The sequence below is a fragment of the Phyllobates terribilis genome, unplaced genomic scaffold (genome assembly GCF_046119375.1).
Source record: "Phyllobates terribilis strain yellow unplaced genomic scaffold, ASM4611937v1 Scaffold_10__3_contigs__length_209671492, whole genome shotgun sequence".
NCBI classification, from domain to species: Eukaryota; Metazoa; Chordata; class Amphibia; order Anura; family Dendrobatidae; genus Phyllobates; species Phyllobates terribilis.
The window spans coordinates 134,246,231-134,268,788 of record NW_027362770.1 but is presented as its reverse complement, the minus strand read 5'-3'; the positions used below and the strand labels follow the sequence as shown (position 1 = coordinate 134,268,788).

The 22,558-nt window shown below is 47.0% G+C and overlaps 1 protein-coding gene across 1 annotated transcript in view; it reads left to right on the top strand.

Annotated features, from left to right (window-relative positions):
* Positions 1–1,768: 1,768 nt before the first annotated feature.
* Positions 1,769–22,558, top strand: part of CCDC69 (coiled-coil domain containing 69) — a 36,164-nt gene continuing 15,374 nt past the window's right edge. Inside the window, exon 1 of the mRNA XM_073649822.1 lies at positions 1,769–1,971. Within this exon, the coding sequence (XP_073505923.1) occupies positions 1,921–1,971 (51 nt within the window). The 5' untranslated portion in view covers positions 1,769–1,920. The remainder of the gene's footprint in view (positions 1,972–22,558) is intronic.

The window sequence follows — 22,558 nt, the reverse complement described above, 5'->3', positions numbered from 1 at the left end:
TTATATCTATGCCGGTTCTGAACTTTAGCCAAATAAAAAAAACAGAGTAACCTTTGGCATAGCAGCCAGGATTGAGAGATGTGAGTGCTATAACAGATACAGTTGTGATAGAAATCAGTAACCACAACACTCAGTCCTGCCCCATTTACTCACATGGGAGGAAGCTTGTCCCAGCTACACACTAATCCCGTAATGATCCTAATAGAAGAGCTGACCCCATTGAAGATGACTCCATCTAAGAATTCAATTATGCAACTTTGTAAACTGAAAAATATATAGATTAACTTTTTTTTTTAACAAACCTTTGATTTCCCAAACCACTGCAGTTAGGGTTTCATAGATTAGAAGGGGGAGCGGAGGCATGGATTATCAATGGCAATTATTTTGTGCCCCCTAGTCCATAAACCAACCCTTTTCTCGAGTCCAGTATTGAACCCCCTAACCCAGGGTTCCCCAACTCCAGTCCTCAAGGCCCACCAACAGGTCATGTTTTCAGGATTTCCTTAGTATTGCACAGGTGATGGAGTTATTGCCTGTGCAGGTGATGCAATTATCACCTGTGTAATACTAAGGAAATCCTAAAAACATGACCTGTTGGTGGGCCTTGAGGACTGGAGTTGGGGAACCCTGCCCTAACCCATAAGCACATTTATTGTAATTTGTGAAAAATAATAATATAGATTCCACTTTTGGCTAAAAAGTTAAAAATAAAAAGTTACACATTGTTATATATATATTTTTTTGCTTTTCCTAATTACATTTTTTAATGTAGTATTAATATTCTAGGCCCGATCCATAAGCCTAACCCTAGTTAGGGTTACATATTGTGCAAAAATGTAAGGAAGACATTACTGCGCTGCATATGATTCAATGCCCTCTCCATTTATTAGCTGCCCATCTTATGCCACCTTGGTTGCTGCTCATGCAGAGCGCAGCAGAGGAGAGGAGTTTATCAGGGTCTGTTAGGGACGTACTGCAATAAGACGGAGTAACATTTCTGGAGTAAGAAACGCTGAGCTGCCTGAAACTGGCTTGTAAACGCCAAAAGTTGAAATTTATTTTGCACAAAATTTTTGCAACTTTTCGAAATGTTTTATGAAGTTTTCAGTCTTAAAAACTCTCTGATGAATGTGGTTAAAAGAAGCGATATGTCCATTCTTCAGGTGTTTGAAGCTGCTCCATACTTTACAATAGCTGCATAACTATAAAAGTTGCATGGGCTGCAGTCGCACCCAAGCCCTGGTGCCTAGGAGGCCCAAAAGGTCAACATGAACCTATATGAAAAGAATATTACTACTGTAGACCTGCGATAGTTGGCGCTCTGTTGCATTGGGGCCCGCGAGCTTCAAGTTACGCCATTGAATAGTCAATGTGAAGGCTACAAAAAACACCCGGGAGATGCCTTTGAGCGCTTTTTAAGCGGTTTTACCTCACAGAACGCAGGCATTTTATTCACTGCTTAATAGATTTTTACAAAGCGTGAGAAAATCCACACACACAAAAACACTTCAGGAAATGTTAAAAAGACGCTGGAGGACAAAAAAGAAAACACGACACAGGAACGTTTCCTGAAGTGATTTCCACTTAAAAACTCATTTTGACAGCCTTAAAAAAAAAAGGTAAATCCCTTGGCATTGCCAGAGCCCATGTACCAGGCTCCAAACAAGACAACACCCTGTGCCAAGGCAGGGAGCCTCCATCCTAGAATATATATATCTATGCACAAGCAGCAGCTGTCACCTGGGGCCCTTCCCCTCCAGCTGCGCAGCTATTCGGGTAATTACGGCCACAATAGTTTTTTGCATTTGCCTGAAGTTTGTGAGGAGTTTGTGTATCTGAGTGCGGAGGAGACTGAGCAGGAGACACAACGGGGCAAGATGTGACCCTCACACTGCTGCCTGCTGAACCTGGGGGGCAGTCATGGGCTGCCAGGCCAGCAAGACCTGCTGCTTCCATGGAGCCAGGAAGAAGGTACTGTCCTCCTCTGCTTGTATCCCCTGGGACTGGGAGCAACATTAGAGGAAGTTAAACCCTAAACTTTAGCTTCCTGGTAGGGAAGGGGTTAACGCTCTGTACTGGGCATTAACCCATGCCCCTCCAGCACAGATTGTTGGGGGGACAGTGATGTCATCAGCCTCTGGTAGTGACCATGACCCTAGGCCAGGAGACAGGGGTGCACAGATGCCCTTAGGTGGGGGGGTGCACTACAAAAAGTCAGACCCTGATTTTTTGCAACTTTTTAAAACCTGCTTGCTACCATTGCAGTGCCCTAGAGGTCCCAATTTTGCCCCCATTTGCCTGCAGTGGCCCATAACGATTTTTGTCCCCCAAAGTCTCCGTGTGGCACCAGCCTAAACTGATTTGCCATGGGTATAAAATTTGCACCATCGGTCTGCAGTGTGCGGATTAGATTTGGTAAAGTCCCATCCATTTTGCTACGATTGTAATATGTCGCTGATTTTCCATCCGACGTGTCTGAATAAGCCTTTAAACGCTATGTTCAGTTTAAAACATGTACATTTTTGACGAGTTTTCATAACATGACGTAGGGGCTGAGACTCTGATTCCCGCGATGTATCACTTGGTTTACTGAGTGCTGTAGTTACAATCACAGTTTTCTCTGCTGCAGATCCAGCAGAGCTCTGAATGCTGAGCCCTATATAACCCTGCCCACACCACTGATTGGCCGCTTTCTGTATACACTATATATTATAGTGGTGTCGTGGTTGGACCAGGAGGCACGAGACACCTAAGACCTGATTCGTAAAAGCTTTGAAAAGTCCCAACACTTAGTCACAACTCAGAGTTGTGCCCAAATTTGTAACTTTTGGCGTTTCGATGCCAGTTTCTCCCAGTTCCAACAAAATGGGCTCTGACCACTGCTAGTCAAATTCATGATGAGCGGCGCCACAAATCTTATTCCAGCAAGGGCTCGACTTAGAAAAGGTTGAAAAATTGCACTAAAATTTCTAATTTCTTATTAATAATAATAATATTAGCAAATACCTCCAATTAGAAATGTAGTATAGTTCTTCTGATTCGCTATGTGACTTAACCCATTTGCAGGGCATTGCAGTAGCTTAGGTATCCATGGTTACTACCACTCATATAGTGACAGTTAGTTGTTATTGGTCATAACCATGGATTCCTAAGCTACTGCAATTCCCTGCACATGGGGTAAACGACGTAGCGAATCAGAAGAACTATACTGCATTTCTAATTGGAGGTATTTGCCAATATTATTATAAATATTACATCTACTACATATTGGGATAGGATCTTGGAGATGGGAATACCCCTTTTAATTATAAAATCACTCTAAATCACATTTGTGCAAAAATCTTGTGACTTTTTAAAAAGTCACTATTTATGAATCGGCCGCAAATATCTGGAAACCCTCGCCCCCGAAAAATGGGGTAGTGGTTTGTTACGTTCATAGGGCGTCTTGTGGTTTCCAAAAGTTTAAAATGTTCATTTATTTTTCTCTATGGCAACTTCCCACTTATAAATCTGTCGCGGGTTGATGACAGGACCTGGCACACGGAAGTGAGGATGTTCTTTAGAGATCTAATGCCAACCTGCTATTGCTGGCTTGCCCTTCCTAACAGCTGGGTCATTGTGGCCGGCCCCTTGGCTCAGCGCTGTGTTGATGGGCAGGAATGTGCACTGGCTGTTTTCAGCGATACAGTCATTGCAGAGCTGACCTGCGCTGCTCCGCACATTCTCACACATGTATATACAGACACACTACTACACCCACGCACCCTCCACTACTATCACAGAGCTCTCTGCAATGGCGATGGCAGGTTACATTCTAGAAATCCATTATTTAGTTGCCAATGGTTCCTAATTTAGAATAACCGTCCTTAGAAATCTTACCAATCGTCCACATGAATACATTTTAGTTCATCTGCATTTTTATAATTGTGGGAGGAAAGTAATTTATTCAACTTTTTATCTAATTTGCTTATTTGCTTACATAGCGCCATCATATTGCACATGGTAATTCAGTGATCATTGGTGACATTATACACAGGAGCTCTGTATATAGTGTCAGTGTACAGGTAATACAGGGATCACCAGTGACATTATACACAGGAACTCTGTATATAGTGTCAGTGTACAGGTAATACAGTGATCACTAGTGACATTATACACAGGAGCTCTGTATATATTATCAGTGTACAGGTAATACAGTGATCACCAGTGACATTATACACAGGAACTCTGTATATAGTGTCAGTGTACAGGTAATACAGTGATCACTAGTGACATTATACACAGGAGCTCTGTATATAATGTCAGTGTACAGGTAATACAGGGATCACCCGTGACATTATACACAGGAGCTCTGTATATAGTGTCAGTGTACAGGTAATACAGTGATCACCAGTGACATTATACACTGGATGTCTGTACATAGTATACAGTGTAGACTGTCAGTGTACAGGTAATACAGTGATCACAAGTGACATTATACACAGGAGCTCTGCACATAGTATATAGTGTCAGTGTACAGGTAATACAGGGATCACCAGTGACATTATACACAGGAGCTCTGTATATAGCGTCAGTGTACTGGTAATACGGTGATCACCAGTGACATTATACACAGGAGCTCTGTATATAGTATCAGTGTACAGGTAATACAGTGATCACCAGTGACATTATACACAGGAGCCCTGCATATAGTGTCAGTGTACAGGTAATACAGTGATCACCAGTGATATTGACACTATATACAGAGCTCCTGTGAATAATGTCACAAACAGGGGTGGATTAAGAGTAGCAAGGGCCCCGGGCAGTTTAGAAGGCGTGACCCCCCCCCCCACACACACACACACACACACCTGATGTATCACATGTCACATGATCTCCTGTGATAGATCATGTGATAGTTCACGTGAAATTAATTTGGCACAATATTAATTATAATTATTTTTAGGCTGTGTGCCCACTATGCGTTTTTTAAGCGTTTCCGCAGTGGCAATTCCGCTGCAGAAACGCTTAAAAAACGCTTGGTAGAAGGTCTGCCATGTTCCCAAATGATAATCCGCATGTGCTGTGTACATGCTGCGGAAATTTCCGCTGCGGATTATCATTGCGGAAAAATCTGCAGCACTACCAATTATTTTGCGTAAGCGCGGCGCTTTCGCCGCCATTGACTTGCATTGGAACGCATGGAATCCGCATCACTGCATCTGTACATGCAGAATCCATGCGTTTCAATGTGCAGATGGTACCCGGGTTTGGAGAAGAGGAGACTCTCCTCCGGACCCGGGTACCGTAGAACCTGTAAAAAAGAATAACATAAAAAATAAATATTATACTTACCTTCTGATGGCCCCCGGTGTATTTATCCGATGCGTCCTGTCTTGCCGGCAGCTCGCGATGGTCTGAAAAGTACCTGCCGTGACATCATTTAGTCATGTGACGGGTCACGCGACACTGCTGACGTCAGCAGGCCATCAGAAGGTAATTATATATTTATTTTTTACCATTCTTTTACGGTCACACTATATAAATCCATGCTGGTTGCATGGATTTATATAGTGTGACCAAGTTGTCAAGCACTTTCCAAGTGATGCTAAAATCGCTTGGAAAATCACTTGATAACTCGCATGCAGAAATGCATGTGAAGAACGCTTCACATCCGCATGTCCCTGGCAGGAAAAACGCATGTAAAATCCGCATGCGTTTTTTCTGCCAGGGAGATGCAGAAACGCTCAAAAAAAATCTGCAGCATTTCCGCATGGTGGGCACATAGCCTTACATTAATTGTATGACTCAATATTGAGCACACGGCGCCATCTATACACGGCGGGAGGCCGCACGGCGCCATCTATACACGGCGGGAGGCCGCACGGCGCCATCTATACACGGCGGGAGGCCGCACGGCACCATCTATACACGGCGGGAGGCCGCACGCAGTCACGCACACACAAACATACATACACGCATAAACACATTTGAAACACAAAAATACATATAAACAGACATCACACAATGATATCTGCTGGCACACGCACACACACACTCACACACTCTCTCTCTCACACACATATACACACGCACGCGCGCGCTCCAGTCCTCCTGCTCCTCTATGGTGCTGCAGTGCAGGCCGGGCGCGCATTGCGTGACGTCACAGCTAGCAGACACGGCCGCGCACAGGGCTGGCCCGGCCGAAGAAGAAGTAGCGGCCGTGCTCCGCTGCTGGGGGAGCGGTCCGGGGGCCCCCTCTACCACTGTCTGCTTGTATGTGCCGCGGTGCCGCACATATAATGAGGGCAATCTGGCCATAGACACCCTGGAGCCCCGGGCGGTAGCCCAGATTGCCCTCATTATAATCGCCTATGGTCACAAATGATCACTGTATTACCTGTACACTGACACTATATACCGAGCTCCTGTGAATAGTGTACAGGTAATACAGTGATCACCAGTGACATTATACACAGGAGCTCTGTACCTTGCAGCGCCGGGGTCCTGGGTTCAAATCCCATCAAGGACAACATATGCAAGCAGTTTGCATGTTCTCCCCGTGTTTGCGTGGGTTTCCTATGGGTTTTCCGGTTTCCTCCCACACTCCAAAGACATACTGATAGGGAATCTAGATTGTGAGCCCCAATGGGGACAGTGCACATAATGTCTGTAAAGTGCTGCGGAATATGATGGCGCTATATAAGCAATGCATAATAATAATGATAAATAGTTGTACTGATGCTGGTACCTTCACCGAACCAGAGAAAATAAGGTTTAAACTCTTCTGTCTGAATGGAGCAGCAGTGAGCATGTGTGACCACAACTCCTATAGACCATGAATGGAGCAGTGGTCGCACATGCTCACTACTGTTTTATTCAGAATTTTAGACCCTCTGTTCTTGTGATCAGCAGTTGAACCCCCCCAATACATTTATCACTTGTCGTGTAGATAAGGCCGGCTTAGCAAGAGACCCACAGTTAGGGCTCACTCGGACGAGTGCAATCCGGTAAAAAAAAAAAAGTGATTGCACCCGGACCAATGTAAGTGAGGCGGTGCTGATCTGCGTTTTTTTCTCAGCTGTTTTCGGTGTAAGAGAAAAAGTCTCAGCGTGCTGCGATTTCACTCCGAAATTGGACAGTGCGAGGAAAAAAATCGGGCCACCAGTATGGCATCTGATTTTTATGGATACAGTACAATTCTGTAACATAGGAAACTGTAAATGGCCGTATAAATGATTAATGACTACTGAGTAAAAAAACGGATTGCATATTGATAACAAGTGATAAGAAATCGTCCCACTTTTCTGGATGAAAATTGGACCAATTTTTTTTATACACTCGTGTGACCCCAGCCTAAGGCCACGGCCCCACTATCAGTATTTGTCCAGTATTCAGTCAGTATTTTTTCTCAGGAGTGGAAGCCAAAACCAGGTGAGGAACAATCAGAGAAAAGGTATACTAGAAACAAGTCACCAATTCTGCATTTATCACCCTCTCCTGGTTTAGGCTCCCACTCCTGAGAAAAAATACTGACCAAATACTGATAGTGGGGCCGTGGCCTAAGTCCGAACATCGCGGCCTATACTCGGACTGTGAATATAGGATGTGCAAAACTTGCGCAAGTGTTTTATGTTGTTTATGAGACCATCCTCTTTAAGGATATGGTCAGACATGGCTGACTTACTCCGGATTTGTGGTATGATTTTGTGTTAGAAGAAAACGGGTAGAATACACTACTCTTAGGAGGAACATAGAGAGCCTACAGATGTCTTCCTCTGTCTTCATGACGCCTTGTAGACCACCTAGGTCACACTACAGGTAGACAGATTACATTTTCATTTAGGATAAGTTCCCACTAATTTTTTTTGGAGGCAGAAAATTTTGTCAAATTTTTCAAGAGGAATCCACTTTAGACCCTTTAATAAATTATATTTTTCTTTTTCGTGAAAACCTGAAGCATTTAAAAGAAGTGCCATGCTCATCCTTCGAGCGGCCTCCACTCCAAAGCCACCTGCTCTCTACACTTAACAGTATAGAGTAAAAGATACCAACGGTAGAGCTGCCGAAAGAAAGATGGCAAACCCTCCACCCCCTAGCGAAGCCGCTTCAGGAAAATTACCTCCAGCTTTTCTGGGAAGATTCGGCATCTAAAAGACGTCATGTGCACATAGCCCAACACGATTTTCCAAGAGGTTTTTGGTGCGTTATTTTCAACACTGTGTTTTTCTGCCTGTAGACTTAACAGTCTCACGTTTCGCACCAAGTTTCGTACCAAGTTTCGTGAGGAACCTGCCTCAGAAGTGACTTATTACTTCTTTTTTCTGTGAGGCATTTTTATTAAAAACCTTGTATGAAGAAAGCACTGAACCCCAAACATGAACAGCTACGTGGATTCTTCATTGAAGTGAATAGGTTTAAGCATTTTTTTTTAGGAGGCCTTTGGAACAGATCCTCCTCAAAACTCATTGTGAAGCTAGCCAAAGAGAGCCCATTTTTGATACTGCCAGGTAATAAGAAGGATGAGGCCACACATAGCCTCTGTTGGGGGTGTTACGTTGGCCACCTGGCCATAGATTTGACCAGGTCTGATTTAGGCCTGTGTGGTCCTCACAGGGTGCATGGCTTTCTTCTCACACATCTTGTATGCCCTGTTATTTGCGGCTCATAATTTGTGCCATCCCGACCGCAGCGCTGATGCGCACAGACGCTCCAAGCTCCCTTTTTATTACCAGACAGCAGAAATCTCGTAAACACCGTGTGACATTACAAATGTGGTTGGCATGAGCTGCGGATCTGTTTCCCAGAGCAGCACATCGTATATTCCTTCTAGGGATCTTTCCTAAGTATGAAGCCAGCCGTAAGGACAAGGGGAGGGAGGAAGGGAGTACATTTTTGTAGTACGATGACTCGTAAAGCATGGGTTTATATTGACAATATTGCACCTCCTTGAGGAGACTACCAGCTGGCGTAGAGAGTCTTATAGGCCACGCAATGCTCCCTTGAAAGACACCTGAGTCTTCTTGCTGAACTTTTGGAGCTGAAACTCCAAGTTTTTGAAGACGATTTGTACAGTTTCCACTCAGGTTTTGTTCCAAAAACTCCTCAAAAAAACTCGATGTGAACATACCATAACATGTTGGACATTGACTTAAAAAGTTGGAAACTTCTAATAGGTGGAAGTAGGGGGATACACCACTTTTTCTACTCAAAGGGAAACTGTCAGCAAGATCAGCACCTTTTAAAACATTTATATGGGCATGTAGATCGGTGAAAAATAAATGCTTTGGTACCTTCATAAACTCTATCTGTTGTCAGAATCCGGAGAAAAAAATTACATAATTTTCCCAGTATGCAAATGAGAAATTATAGTGTTTTGTCATGCCCAGAGCACTTAAAGAAACTGCCTCCTGAGGTTATTTCCATCCTTAGGATATGTGTACACAACGTCTTTAAGACTCCAGCATACCTACTGTAGTTTTCCTTGCCGAAGCTGCTTCCGGTAAAAGCTGAAGGTCTTTGCTGGTGATTCTGCTGTTGGTTTTCCCGTGAACATCTTTTATTTAAACTAATAATTAGCGAGCGACCTTTTTAGTACAAGCCAACTAAAGGATGAATAAGATGCTACTTTTTACCAATTTCTGAACCCTGTAGCAGTTAAACGAAGTAACAAAAGACTGAACATGTGCACAGCAATGCCGTTTTTCCATTGCTGTGAATTATGATAAATTTTTTTTTGCTGTGCCTGAAATCCGGCTAGAAAAGTGTGCACATACCATTTGCATCTCCCTCTCTATTTAGTGATGGCTGAATGTGTCTGTGACGCGCCTGCATAGATCACCACTTTCCTCTATTCTATGTACTAACATTCCCTGCTAAGTGCACTGAGTCCAGCGTTCTACCGTGCATGTGCCGTCCAGCCGCAATGCACATCGGAAGTAAAGCAATGAGGACGCGTGGCACGTCTGTGTGCACATTGTGCTTAAACAGCAGCAATTGGAGCTAGCTACTATAACACAGCTGATACCCACTGTGCATTGTGCAGGCTCAGTTCCTGAGCCCGCTTCATATACCTGCATCCAACATGATTCGGGAAGAGGTTGCAACAACTGACATATAAAGTGAGTAGCATTGATTATTTGGGTGGGATATATTAGGCAGCAAGTGAATAGTCTCTTATTGAAGTTGATGTGTTGGAAACAGAAAAACAGGTGAGCGTAAGTATTAGCAAGGCTGAAATTATGTTGGCTAGATTACTGGATCAGAGGCTCTCAAAATGGCATGTCTTGTGGTGTATTCCCAGTGTGCATTGTCTACTGCAGTACCTTTTAAATAAGGAAGAAAAGGTGACAGGTTCAGGGGTGCTTGATGTGCATGGGCAGTGTGGGACCTGGGTGCTCCAGGGGCATTATGTGCATGGGCAGTGAGGGTCCTTGGTTCTCCATGGTCATCTGACTATCCCCCTGGGCCGTGGGGCACTCGGGACCGGGCTCCATGGCAATGCTAGGAGTAGTAGTGGCGACCCGGTCCCGTGGCTCAGGGTGGTCAGACCAGTGGCAGCCTTTTATATGTTTTAGGTAATGTCCGACTACACCACCCGTGGATTGCGGCTATTATGAACCGCCGCTGCAAGGCAGTCCACTGAGGCTGATGGTGTGTGCAGCTGAGGTAGTAAAACTCCCCACGGGAAGAGTGTAGCCTCAGGGCAGTGAGCGCAAATGGTGGGGATTGAAGTGCAGGGCGTCCCAGCACCGGTAGTGCTGGCGCGGCAAGAAATGCAAAGACAGCGTGTTGCAGTCCAGGGTCTTTTACTCACAGTTCGTATACTCCAAGTCACTTCCGCAGGTAATGACTGCCCGAGCCATGCTGCGTCCACCAGGTGAGGGGCTCGGTCAACCCCCAGGCAATTCAGGAGTATGGCACAGGACTCCCTTCTATCCTTCCTCTGGCTCGTGCCCCACCAGTGACCAAGCTTTTGTCCAGCTGCCGCGGATCTATGCGGGTAAACGTGGGCCCCTTTTCCCGCTATCCTATATGGTGCCTTCCTAGCAAGGTTTAGCAGGGGGTCGCACCAAGTGATGATCACGACCTCCGGTTCTTGGCTGAGGGATAATTTACCTCCACCAATTTGGGATCCGGTACCCTTTTCTTGCCTGACCCGTCACCCGATTTCACGTTGGTCCTTAGGGTCCCTTCTGCCTCCTTGTTTCTGAGCGCTTCTGTTTCTCTGTCACTTCTCCTCCTTTCCTGTTCCTTCTTCTCCTTCCCTCGGCCTCTTCTCCAGGCCTACTTCTCCTGCCAGGCTCCGGCCTTCACCCTAGGCCTGTCTTTGAGCAGAGCTCCTACAGAGCCTCCGCTCCCTGTCTTCTCCTCTCCCTAACTGTCTGACCTGACTGCTGTCCTAAGATGGTGCCCACCTTTTATACCTCCCCTGAGTATGAGCTCAGGCGACCAGCACCCAATGAGCTCCTTCCTATGCTACAGAAACTGTCACCTTCTGCTCCTACATCACTGGGTTTTCCTCCCCCCTCCCCACTCCAGCCAGGGACATGGTCTGTCCTGCCTGCATTACTGTATAAATGGGAGCACCGTTGAGCTGTCCCCCAGAAATGGGGTGTGTGTGATGCATGCAGCTAACGGAGCCCTGGTCCATACTCCATCCTTACCCGGGAGTGGAATATCACACCTCTGGCAGAGGTGCAATACCCCTGTAGCGGCCGAACCTTCGGCGTGCTACATTCCCCCCCGGTAAACCACAGCACGTCCTCGGGCTGGAAAAAAGAGCAAAGACATTTAATTACAAGACATGCAAAACTTTTTCAATAACTTTTTACATTAGAAAACGGACGACATTGTTCAATTCCCTTTATGGGAAACACTTTTCTCTTTTTCAACATTTTTCTTTCACTAGATATTGTCAATACTACCGGAACTCTTTTGTCATATAAAACATCATATAAAACATTTGCATTATCACCTAGCTGCATATAAAACTCTTCATATAAAACATTTTTAAGTAAGACATATTCTTGTGCCCTGGCCGCGGTGCAACTTGCGACCAGGTGTTCATTCTCCTTAAAGGTGCAACACTCTAGCAAACTTGTCTTGAGGTAGACGTTGCAGTTTTTTTTATAAAACCAGTAGGGGGTGCTTTAGGAAGCGCAACTATTTACAAGGACGGCCGTTCTCAGTCCTCGGCCAGTTTTGGGAAGGGGAATGGCTGCTCTCAGTCCTCAGCCAGGTAAAGGAAAAGGGATGGCTGCTCTCAGTCCTCAGCCAGGTAACTTAGGGGAGCACTTAAAACGGGCAACAGTCAAATAACAGTTCCATATCAGTCCCAACGGGGACCACACTCTAATCCGGAAACAGTCCCAAAACAGTTCTCTGCACCCTGACGGGTAACTATTCACAATGGTATGCTACTGTTCACTGGTAGCGATACCCTCCAGCCGCTCCTTGCTCCTCATGGTGACGATCTTCAGACCCGTCCGGTTCCTCTTTGTACTCTGGATCTGAGTAGTGCTGTTCCTCCTCCTCTACTACTCTATGGACGTGGAGGGCGTACCACCCCTTCACGCCTTGGTGTCGGGTGTAGGACACCACGTCGCCAGGATACAAATCCCGTCCACGATGACCCTCCGGCAGGTGGCTCTCCACATCCCTTCGGGTCACGAATACGTCGCTGATGGTGTCCGGGTCCCTGATGAAACCCCAGCCGTGCTCCATCTGAAACTTTACGACAGTCCCGGTGACTCGGGGACCGCAGGCAGCTCGGGGGTCTCGCCGTGTTCGCATTTTCTGCTCCGCACTTTGGACTTGCAACTTTTCCTGTTTTACGCGCCGCTGCTCCCTCTCGAACATCACCAACTGCTGGCGGCAGGACTCCCGTCGGCTGGCTGCGGCCGCCCGCGTTTCTTGTACGAACCCGATCAGGTCCTCCCCGGTCGGGTCCCACTCAAACTGAGCGTCCTCCATCGGGGGCTGGGAGATTTCCAGAGGCTCCGGAGCCGGTATCAGAGGCTCAGGTGGGGCTCCGGCCTCTGCGGACAGGCTCCCTCTGAAGGCGGGGGTTAACATAACCGGGGGGCCAGATGAAAGGGAGCCCATCCGGACCGGTGTGCTGGGCGAACAGATCCGCACCCAGGGGTGGTATTGTAGAGGCCGGGGGCGCGAGCGGGTTAGCGGCGCCCGGAGGTACTCGGCCTTGCGACCAGGCCTGCGGTGGTCGTTTTCTGGTCGCACCCGGGGGTGGCACAGCAGAGGCAGGGGGCGCTGGCGGAGCAGCGTCGCCCGGGGGCACTAGGCCTTGCGACCAGGCCTGCGGTGGTTGTCTCCTGATCGCGCCCGAGGTCAGAGGGCACGGCTCGGGGCGGGGCTCGCTGGCGGTGTCGACGGCCTGGGGACCGGTTGGTAGCGGTGGAGGCGCGGCGACGGTGGCAGTTTCAGGTGCTTCGGGCTCCGCAACAGGACGCAGGGGCAGGTCGGCGGCCCCAGAACTCTGGGTAAGGGCGTCTCCGTTACCTGCCTCCGCTGTTGCGGCCTCCTCCGCGGCGGCGTCCTCGGCCTCCGTTCTGTTTTCACCGCCCTCGGAGGCAGGTGTGCTGCTGGGTACCGGTGGCGCCTCCTGCTGCTGGATCACGGCCCGCCGGGTCATCTCTTCCTTCCACCCGGCAATCACATCCCGCTGCGCCCGGACCATCCTCCGGTCCAGCTCCTCCAGCGCAGCCCGCACATACTCGGGGTCTTCCTTGAAGAGGTGTGCTAGCAGCTCCGTGAAACTGCATGGTGGTTCGGCCTGCAGCAGGCCCCTCGCCAAGGTGTTGGAGCTGGCTCCTCTCTCCATCTCTGGGTGTGGCCTGGTGAGACTGATCCAGACCACCCACTGCCCCGCAGTTTTCTTCTCTTTCCGCCCCCATTGGAAGTGGTCTTGGGACAATCTGCTGACAATCACCTTCAGGGGCAGCCCCCCCACCTTGATGGACATCTCTATAGCCGCACTCATGGCTGTTGGGGGTGGGCTCCTTCTTTGGCGCCATTCTGGGACCTGGCCCACGATGGGAGGCGGCTTCCTGTTGTCTTTTGGCGCGCACATTATGGCGCTCGTTCTTCTGGGGCGGGCGCCATCTTTAATACAGTAAAACAGTCTCTTTTCAGGCACGCAATACCTGTTTGTGGCGGGTTGGTCACAATCCTGCCAACTACGCCAAAGCTGACTCGCCCCCTGGGCCATGGGGCACTCGGGACCGGGCTTCAGGGCAATGCTGGGAGTAGTAGTGGCGGCCCGGTCCCGTGGCTCAGGGTGGTCAGACCAGTGGCAGCCTTTTATATGTTTTAGGTAATGTCCGACTACGCCATGCGTGGATTGCGGCTATTATGAACCGCCGCTGCAAGGTAGTCCACTGAGGCTGATGGTGTGTGCAGCTGAGGTAGTATAACTCCCCACGGGAAGAGTGTAGCCTCAGGGTAGTGAGCGCAAATGGTGGGGATTGAAGTGCAGGGCGTCCCAGCACCAGTAGTGCTGGCGCGGCAAGAAATGCAAAGACAATGTGTTGCAGTCCAGGGTCTTTTACTCACAGTTCGTATACTCCAAGTCACTTCCGCAGGTAATGACTGCCCGAGCCGTGCTGCGTCCACCAGGTGAGGGGCTCGGTCAACCCCCAGGCAATTCAGGAGTATGGCACAGGACTCCCTTCTATCCATCCTCTGGCTCGTGTCCCACCAGTGACCAAGCTTTTGTCCAGCTGCCGCGGATCTATGCGGGTAAACGTGGGCCCCGTTTCCCGCTATCCTATATGGTGCCTTCCTAGCAAGGTTTAGCAGGGGGTTGCACCAAGTGATGATCACGACCTCCGGTTCTTGGCTGAGGGATAATTTACCTCCACCAATTTGGGATCCGGTACCCTTTTCTTGCCTGACCCGTCACCCGATTTCACGTTGGTCCTTAGGGTCCCTTCTGCCTCCTTGTTTCTGAGCCCTTCTGTTTCTCTGTCACTTCTCCTCCTTTCCTGTTCCTTCTTCTCCTTCCCTCGGCCTCTTCTCCAGGCCTACTTCTCCTGCCAGGCTCCGGCCTTCACCCTAGGCCTGCCTTTGAGTAGAGCTCCTACAGAGCCTCCGCTCCCTGTCTTCTCCTCTCCCTAACTGTCTGACCTGACTGCTGTCCTAAGATGGTGCCCACCTTTTATACCTCCCCTGAGTATGAGCTCAGGCGACCAGCACCCAATGAGCTCCTTCCTATGCTACAGAAACCGTCCCCTTCTGCTCCTACATCACTGGGTTTTCCTCCCCCCTCCCCACTCCAGCCAGGGACATGGTCTGTCGTGCCTGCATTACTGTATAAATGGGAGCACCGTTGAGCTGTCCCCCGGAAATGGGGTGTGTGTGATGCATGCAGCTAACGGAGCCCTGGTCCATACTCCATCCTTACCCGGGAGTGGGATATCACACCTCTGGCAGAGGTGCAATACCCCTGTAGCGGCCGAACCCTCGGGGCGCTACACATCCATGGGCAGTGATGGTTCTGGGTTCTCCAGCGTCATTCATGGGCAGTGAGGGGCCTGGTTTCTCCAGGGTCACTGATGTGCATGTGTAGTGAGGGTCCTGGGTGCTGAAGGGTCATTGGCGTGTATGGGCCGTGTGGTTCCTGGGTGCTCCAGGGTCATTGATGTGCATGGGCAGTGAGGGTCCTGAGTGCTCCAGGGTCATGATGTGCATGGGCAGTGAGGGTCATGAGTGCTCCAGGGTCATTGATGTGCATGGGCAGTGAGGGTCCTGGATTCCCTAGGGGCATTGATGTGCATGGGCAGTGAGGGTCCTGGGCCATTGATGTGCATGGGCAGTTGTGGGTCATGGGTGCTCAATGGGCATTGATGTGCATGGGCAGTGAGGGTCCTGGGCCATTGATGTGCATGGGCAGTGAGGGTCCTGGGTTCTCCAGGAGCATTGATGTGCGTGGGCAGTGAGGGTTGTGGGTGCTCCAGGGTCATTCATGGGCAGTGAAGCCTCACCCCTTTAGTCTCCTCTCACAGAAAATCTACAAGCAAAGATTGCTGAAAACATTAATGCTGTCTCTGATAGAAAGGAGCTGGTACACGAAGAGCATCGCACCTTACTCAGTATGAACTTGCAGACCTCTCACAGTGCCATGCTGTTGCTATGGGTCGTTGCACTTTTTTTGGTGAACAGTCCCCATGGGAACATTGTCTGAGCAAAGGGTTAAATGTGCTATTGTAAGAATGATTTTTTTATTGGTGAATAGTTAACAGTGACTGTCTGTGTGTCTCTTTGAAGTAAGATGGCTGCCAGCGGGCACTGTCATGAGACACTGAGCAGGGGGAATGTGAACTGTTTGGGCTGGATTCATGTTACTTATTCTTTCTCTCTAATTCCAAAAAAGTAGGGCATTGTGAAATGATTCACAATCCTGTACATGAAGATGTTATTTCTTATAAGGGTTGTCCAGGTCTTAAATATTGATGACCTGACCTTAGGACACCGATCAGGTAATTGTGGGTCCTGCATGGCTGGAAGAAAAATGTCCAGCTCCATACACTGCATAGGGGTACTGCAGCTCAGATCCTGTTTACTTCAATGGGTCATCAATATAGGAAGTCCTGGACAACCCCTTTAAGAAATTTATTTTCTTCAGATTTCATTTGACACCTCGATAAAGTACTTCTTGGGGTGTAAGGTGTATGAGAACCTGATCATTGAAGGTCCCACACCTAGAACCTCTGTCACTCATAAACAGGGGCACAACTGGGTACCGAGTGAAGGCGCCGTAAAGGTCCTGAGCGTGAGACTCCCAGTTAGGAGGTCAACATAAAATCGTGGAACGACCCTTTTAGGAGGACCTGTTACCAGGTCAAAAGTGTCCAGTTTTTGCTTTTATTTTTTTCCCACTGCTCCTCTTAAGTATTTTTTTTTTTTTTTTTTTTTATTATTATTTTTTTTAATTCTTTTTATTTTACGTTAATTTTTATTGTCTTTACAAGGGGGTGTGGCTCATACAGTAATTATGCAAATCAACCTAAAGACATGACCCCCATATAATCTGAACCACGCCCCCTTAGTAAAGACCAATATAATTAGCGCTAAATAAAAAGTTACATATGTCTGAACCATATGGCGGATCTAAAATAAAGGGAAGAAAAAAAACGAATACACGGGAGCATCAAAAATAATCGAAGCAAAAACTGGCCACTTTTAACCTAGTGACAGGTCCTCTTTAAAGCGGGTGTAATTAGTGTATAATTGCTGGGAGTCCAAACAAAGGGGTCCCCATTAGTCTTGTGTGAATGGAGAAGTAGTGCACATGTGTGACCACAGCTTGATTCATTTTTATAGATGTCTTTCCTGAACTGCATTCACAGAGTCCATGATGGTCAATGGGCGTTGTTTTCCTTCATGTAATAGATACCATTGAATTCCGGAGCAGAAGAACTGAATTGTTAGCGCAGATGTGAACCTAGACTTTGCAGGGGAAGTCTGGGTGTGTTTCCAGCCTTTCAATGTACAATTTGAATGTTCCACATTCACTGACCTCCAATAGGGATCTTGGAAATGGGAGGATATAGGAATACAGACTTGAGAAGACAAATGTGTTCTACTGCCGTACAGGCAATTGGTGTGCTGCATAGTTCCAACACGAGTCTCAGAATCCTACCCTAGCTTCATTAATCAATCTTGTTTTGTCAGCAGAGTCATTAGTTGCTATCCTCAGACTATTTCTGTATATCGAAACTGGTTGGTGTGGATTTTAGATTAAAAAAAAAACTTAAAGGTGTTGTCCAGGGCTGATATACTGCTGACTTGTCCTTTAAAGCCTCATTCAGACCTTTTTTTTTTTTTTTAACATGCGAGAAAAACGGACAGAGTTTCGTCACGAGTTTCGTCACGAGTTTCGTCACGAGTTTCGTCACGAGTTTCGTCACGAGTTTCGTCACGAGTTTCGTCACGAGTTTCGTCACGAGTTTCGTCACGAGTTTCGTCACGAGTTTCGTCACGAGTTTCGTCACGAGTTTCGTCACGAGTTTCGTCACGAGTTTCGTCACGAGTTTCGTCACGAGTTTCGTCACGAGTTTCGTCACGAGTTTCGTCACGAGTTTCGTCACGAGTTTCGTCACGAGTTTCGTCACGAGTTTCGTCACTTTTTTCACTGATGAGGAAAAAAATTATGTTTCTCTACCTTCTCCTATCTTCAGTGAAAAACGGACAACACACAGATGGCATCCGAGCGCTATCTGTTTTTTTATTTCTTTATGGACCCGTAGACTTTTGCTGAGTTCGATCAGACTCTCGGATCAATACTGCTGAACATGTCTTCGCAATTTTGAACAGAGCACTCCATCTGCAAAAAATTACGGATGTGTGAACAGCCCCAAAGCCTTTAATAGGCAAGCGTGCCATCTGTGAAAAAAAAAAACGGATAGCACATGTACATTAAACACTGACTGTGTGAATGAGTCCTAAGGCTGCTTCAGTCCTAGAACAGACTGGCTGCAGATCTCCTGACCTGAGTGTGCCAGCTTCATATATATCTGAGGTTGCTGCGTTCGGGTCATTCTCAGACCGGTTTTCACAGATGTCTGAAGAAGCTCAGGCTGCATTCACGCACCCATGTGTCAGTCTGAGCACAAAGTGATGCACGGACTGTCCGCAAGTCTCTCAACCCAAACTCAGCAACCTCATAGTCTGTCAAGTTTGGGTCTAGCGATCCACGGCCGGTCCATGCTCGAACCGCGACACGCGGATGTGTAAATCCGGCCTTAGGATAGGTCACCAGTATCAATTCTCTGAGGGTATCTGAGTAAACAACCCCTAAAGTCGTGGGGACCCAACCTCTATATTATCTACACTGACATATAGTAGCAAACTACCAGGACAGAAGAGCTTTGTGGTGCTGCCAATTGCAGATCAGAGGATTGTCTACACTGGATATAGTTGAAGCAAGCGGAGATTCTGAAAAGCGTGAGATCGAGGATTGCTGCGCCCTAATTTATTACTTGAATCCTCTTGAGCCCAACGACCCTCCTGATCGAGAATTATTATCACGGGGGATACAGTAGTCAGGAGACTGGAAAGGTCTTTTTGTTTCTGTAGAAGTTTCCAGAAGGGTCAGTAATGGGGATCATTGCTGTAAATTCAGCTGGGACATTTCCCTCTTTCCTTTTTTAGACTTTGGTCGGATGGACGCTGCAGTATAAATAGAGAGATCTGCACCTCCAACTAGTGAATGATGATGGCAGCCATCACCACAACGAGAGTCACCTGCAGAGAACGCAGAACTTCACACCCGCACAAGGCCTGACTCATTGATGTTCACACATTCCTCTTCTTTTTTCCACTCCACTTTCCTGTTTTCCAAATATCTCCTCTATCAAACGTGACAGCGCCGCGCCGGAGAGGGGGCGAGGGGATGTCGTCCGTGAGAGACACCCGGACACTTTTCATTCCTATAATGACTTCACACGTGCAAACGAAGAAAGTTACTCTCTCGGATCGTTATCGTGTATCCTGGATGCAAAATATTTACTAAACATAATCATTATCTCATGTTCTACCTCTCTTCTGCCATTTCTTCCGGTGTATCCCGATAGCAGAGGTAGTTGATAAAATCTATATAGTTGGCTAAATATCCACCCTCAGGTTATGTGCCCACAGCGTCTTTTAAACCCATGCGTACACAATGAGTTTTTCAAGTAGAAGACACGCCAGGAAACTCTGGAGGTTCTTTCACTGAAGCGTCTTGTCGTTTTTTCAGTAGTTTTTCTGTGTTTTTTTTTGCTTGTTTGTTTTTTTGGAGAGTTTTCCTATGGTTATAGTTCATCTCCAGCCTGGGTCAGACTCTGCAAAAGTCCATAGCTGGGGACGGACTATTGCGCAGTCTGCCCTTGGCTGGGGACGGACTATTGCAAAGTGTGGTCTTAGTACATCGGATAGCACTCGCGCCAATGTTATAATATCGAGTAGTGCCGACTAGCTTTTTTTTTTTTTTTTCTCATGCCGTGAAAAAAAAGAATTGCTGCATGCTGAGGTTGGCAGCGTGTATCGGACGGCGCAAACTCATCCAAGTGCACTCCAATATACACCGACGCAAACAATGGAGAAGATGGAGAAATTAAGTTCTCCATCTTCTCCATTGTTTGCGTCGGTGTATATTGGACTGCACCTGTGATACGATTCTATATAGGTGAGTAAAATGAAATAGACTTCTTAATTTTTTTATTGGCCACAACCAGAACCTATTAAAGGGAATCTGTCAGCACAAAATGATCGTTCTAACCCAGCACAGACACTCTGTGCACCCTTAGTGAGGCCTAGCACTTCTGTGCACTTTTTCAACGACTAGTTTTCCTTCTATCTCCAGAGATAGATGGAAAACAAGTAGGTGGGAAGGTGCACTGAACTGTTTGGCCATGTAATGGGTGTGTCAATCACCTGTGCTTGGTTTGAACAGTCATTTTGTGCTGACAGCTCCTCTTTCTACTGCACCTACTTTTGTCTGTGTGAACCTGGTGCAATGAGCGCGTGACTGTGTGCACTGTATGGGCACTCAGCTATAGTCTTTCTGGTGTTTCCCAATTGCGAAGCTGTTGTTATAGTCCCGACCAGGACTCTTTATAGGGTGTGAGATTAAAGAAAATGTGCCAGGTTATGCAATGTAATTTCCTCGGTCTACAAGTGTCTAACTCTAATCCAAAAATATACAGGTTGCTGCAAAGGGCTTCCCATTAATTAAATCCTATTATTACAACTGGATTCTGCCAAATCTCTATGTTGCTTTTTTGCTCGTTGCCAAATCGGCCTTATGCTGGAGGCCTGCTTTGTCCATATTTATGTTACTCGCTTATATAGCGCCATTTATTCCATAGCAATCTAAATTCCATATCAGTATGTCCTTGGAGTGTGGGAGAAAATGAAATACCTGTGAAAAACCCACTCAAGCACGGGGAGAACATACAAATTACTTACAGATGGTGGGTTTTAAACCCAGAACCCCAAAGGTTCTGCAAGACTATAGTGCTAACCACTAAAAAAACAACTTTTTATGGTGTTCGTTGAAAAACTTCTACCATTTTGCTGCTGAACAGTGTTCTGTAAGTCCTTTATCTGATTGCTGTGAAAAAAATGTTACAAATCTATTAGGGCTCCTGATTCTGACAGATTTCTTTGCTCTCCTCCTCCCTTCTCTCTGTATTAGAGATAGCAGCAGGAAGGAGGTTGTACACAGATCACCACTGATTGGAGATGGCAGTAGTGGACGCAGGCCCTTTTCCAGTTCAAAATAGTCATCATACTGCCCAAGTCCACCTGCTTTGGAGGTAGTAGTGGCCCTCTTTCCTCTTGGACCCCTGTGCAGCTCCACAGGTTGCACCAATGGTATGTCCTTCCCTGGGAGATGGAGAAAGCATCTCAGAGGGCACTGAAAACCAGCTATAGACAAGGAGAAAAGTACATGAAGAGGAAGTAGAAGCTGTTATGCTATGTTAGCTACTGAAAACCTCTGTACACTGAATAAACACAGACCTCACATCCAGCCTATATTACAGGGAGAGACACTCCAACAAGAAAAATCTGAAAACTTGGATCAGGCTGTAAACTGCCTATCAGGGAGTTTGAAAATGAAGATTAAAACAGTGGTATTTTATTAACGAAACATAATAACTAACATATATAAATCTCATTTTCTCCATATTAAGTGTCTATAGCTTTCAAAGGGATAATATGGGTGAGAAAATTCAGACGTATAGCAATTGACAGAAACTAGTCTTACTTTTTAAAACTTTTATTTTAGATACATTTCAGTATAGAAGAGATGAAGCAAATGTGCAGATAGCCCTGGTTAATAGCCTGCCATTCTGTGTATACAGCTCCTAAGCACAGCTATGTATCTCAATAGCTACAGTCTACAAACAAACCCTATATAGACTGATTCTGCTCACACTTAACTTTTAATAGCAGCCTTGTTGCACCTTGGTCTGCAAAGGTCTTTGACGGGGCCGCACAGTGTAGTCGGTGACGTCGTGACTACAGCAGATCAACGCTGTAGCCGATCACGGACCTCAGCTGTTATGCCGATGTAGTCAGAGCATTGACCGATATAAAAATAAAAAAAAAAGTAAATTTGTGCTCATTTAAAAATCTTTTTAGAACAGGCCCATGGAAACTGTTAGGACAAAAAAAATCGCAGAAATATCAGATGACCTGCTCTGACCGCTGCAGCCAATTATAAGCTGCAGTGGTGCTGGGCCTTCTGAATGGCGCAGACAATATGTCACGCCAGGTGTAGGAAAGACTTGGTGCAACACAGAGGGAAAGGGAGCCCAGACACTAGGGAAAGGGGTAAGTGGAGACCTCCTAGTCTGTGATCTAGCGTCACCCTGTCTCAACTACCGTCCCTATATTGCCTCTTCAGCAATCTCTGCACGTGTGCCTTGTCCTGTCTTTCCCTGGCGTATGGCTAATACTAGGGATGGGAGGGGATGAGCACTGGTCGATCCCCACTAAACTATAGACAACAGGGGTAGACAAACAGAGGGAGAATGCTTAGCTTAAGACAACTCCAGACAAATGCGAACTC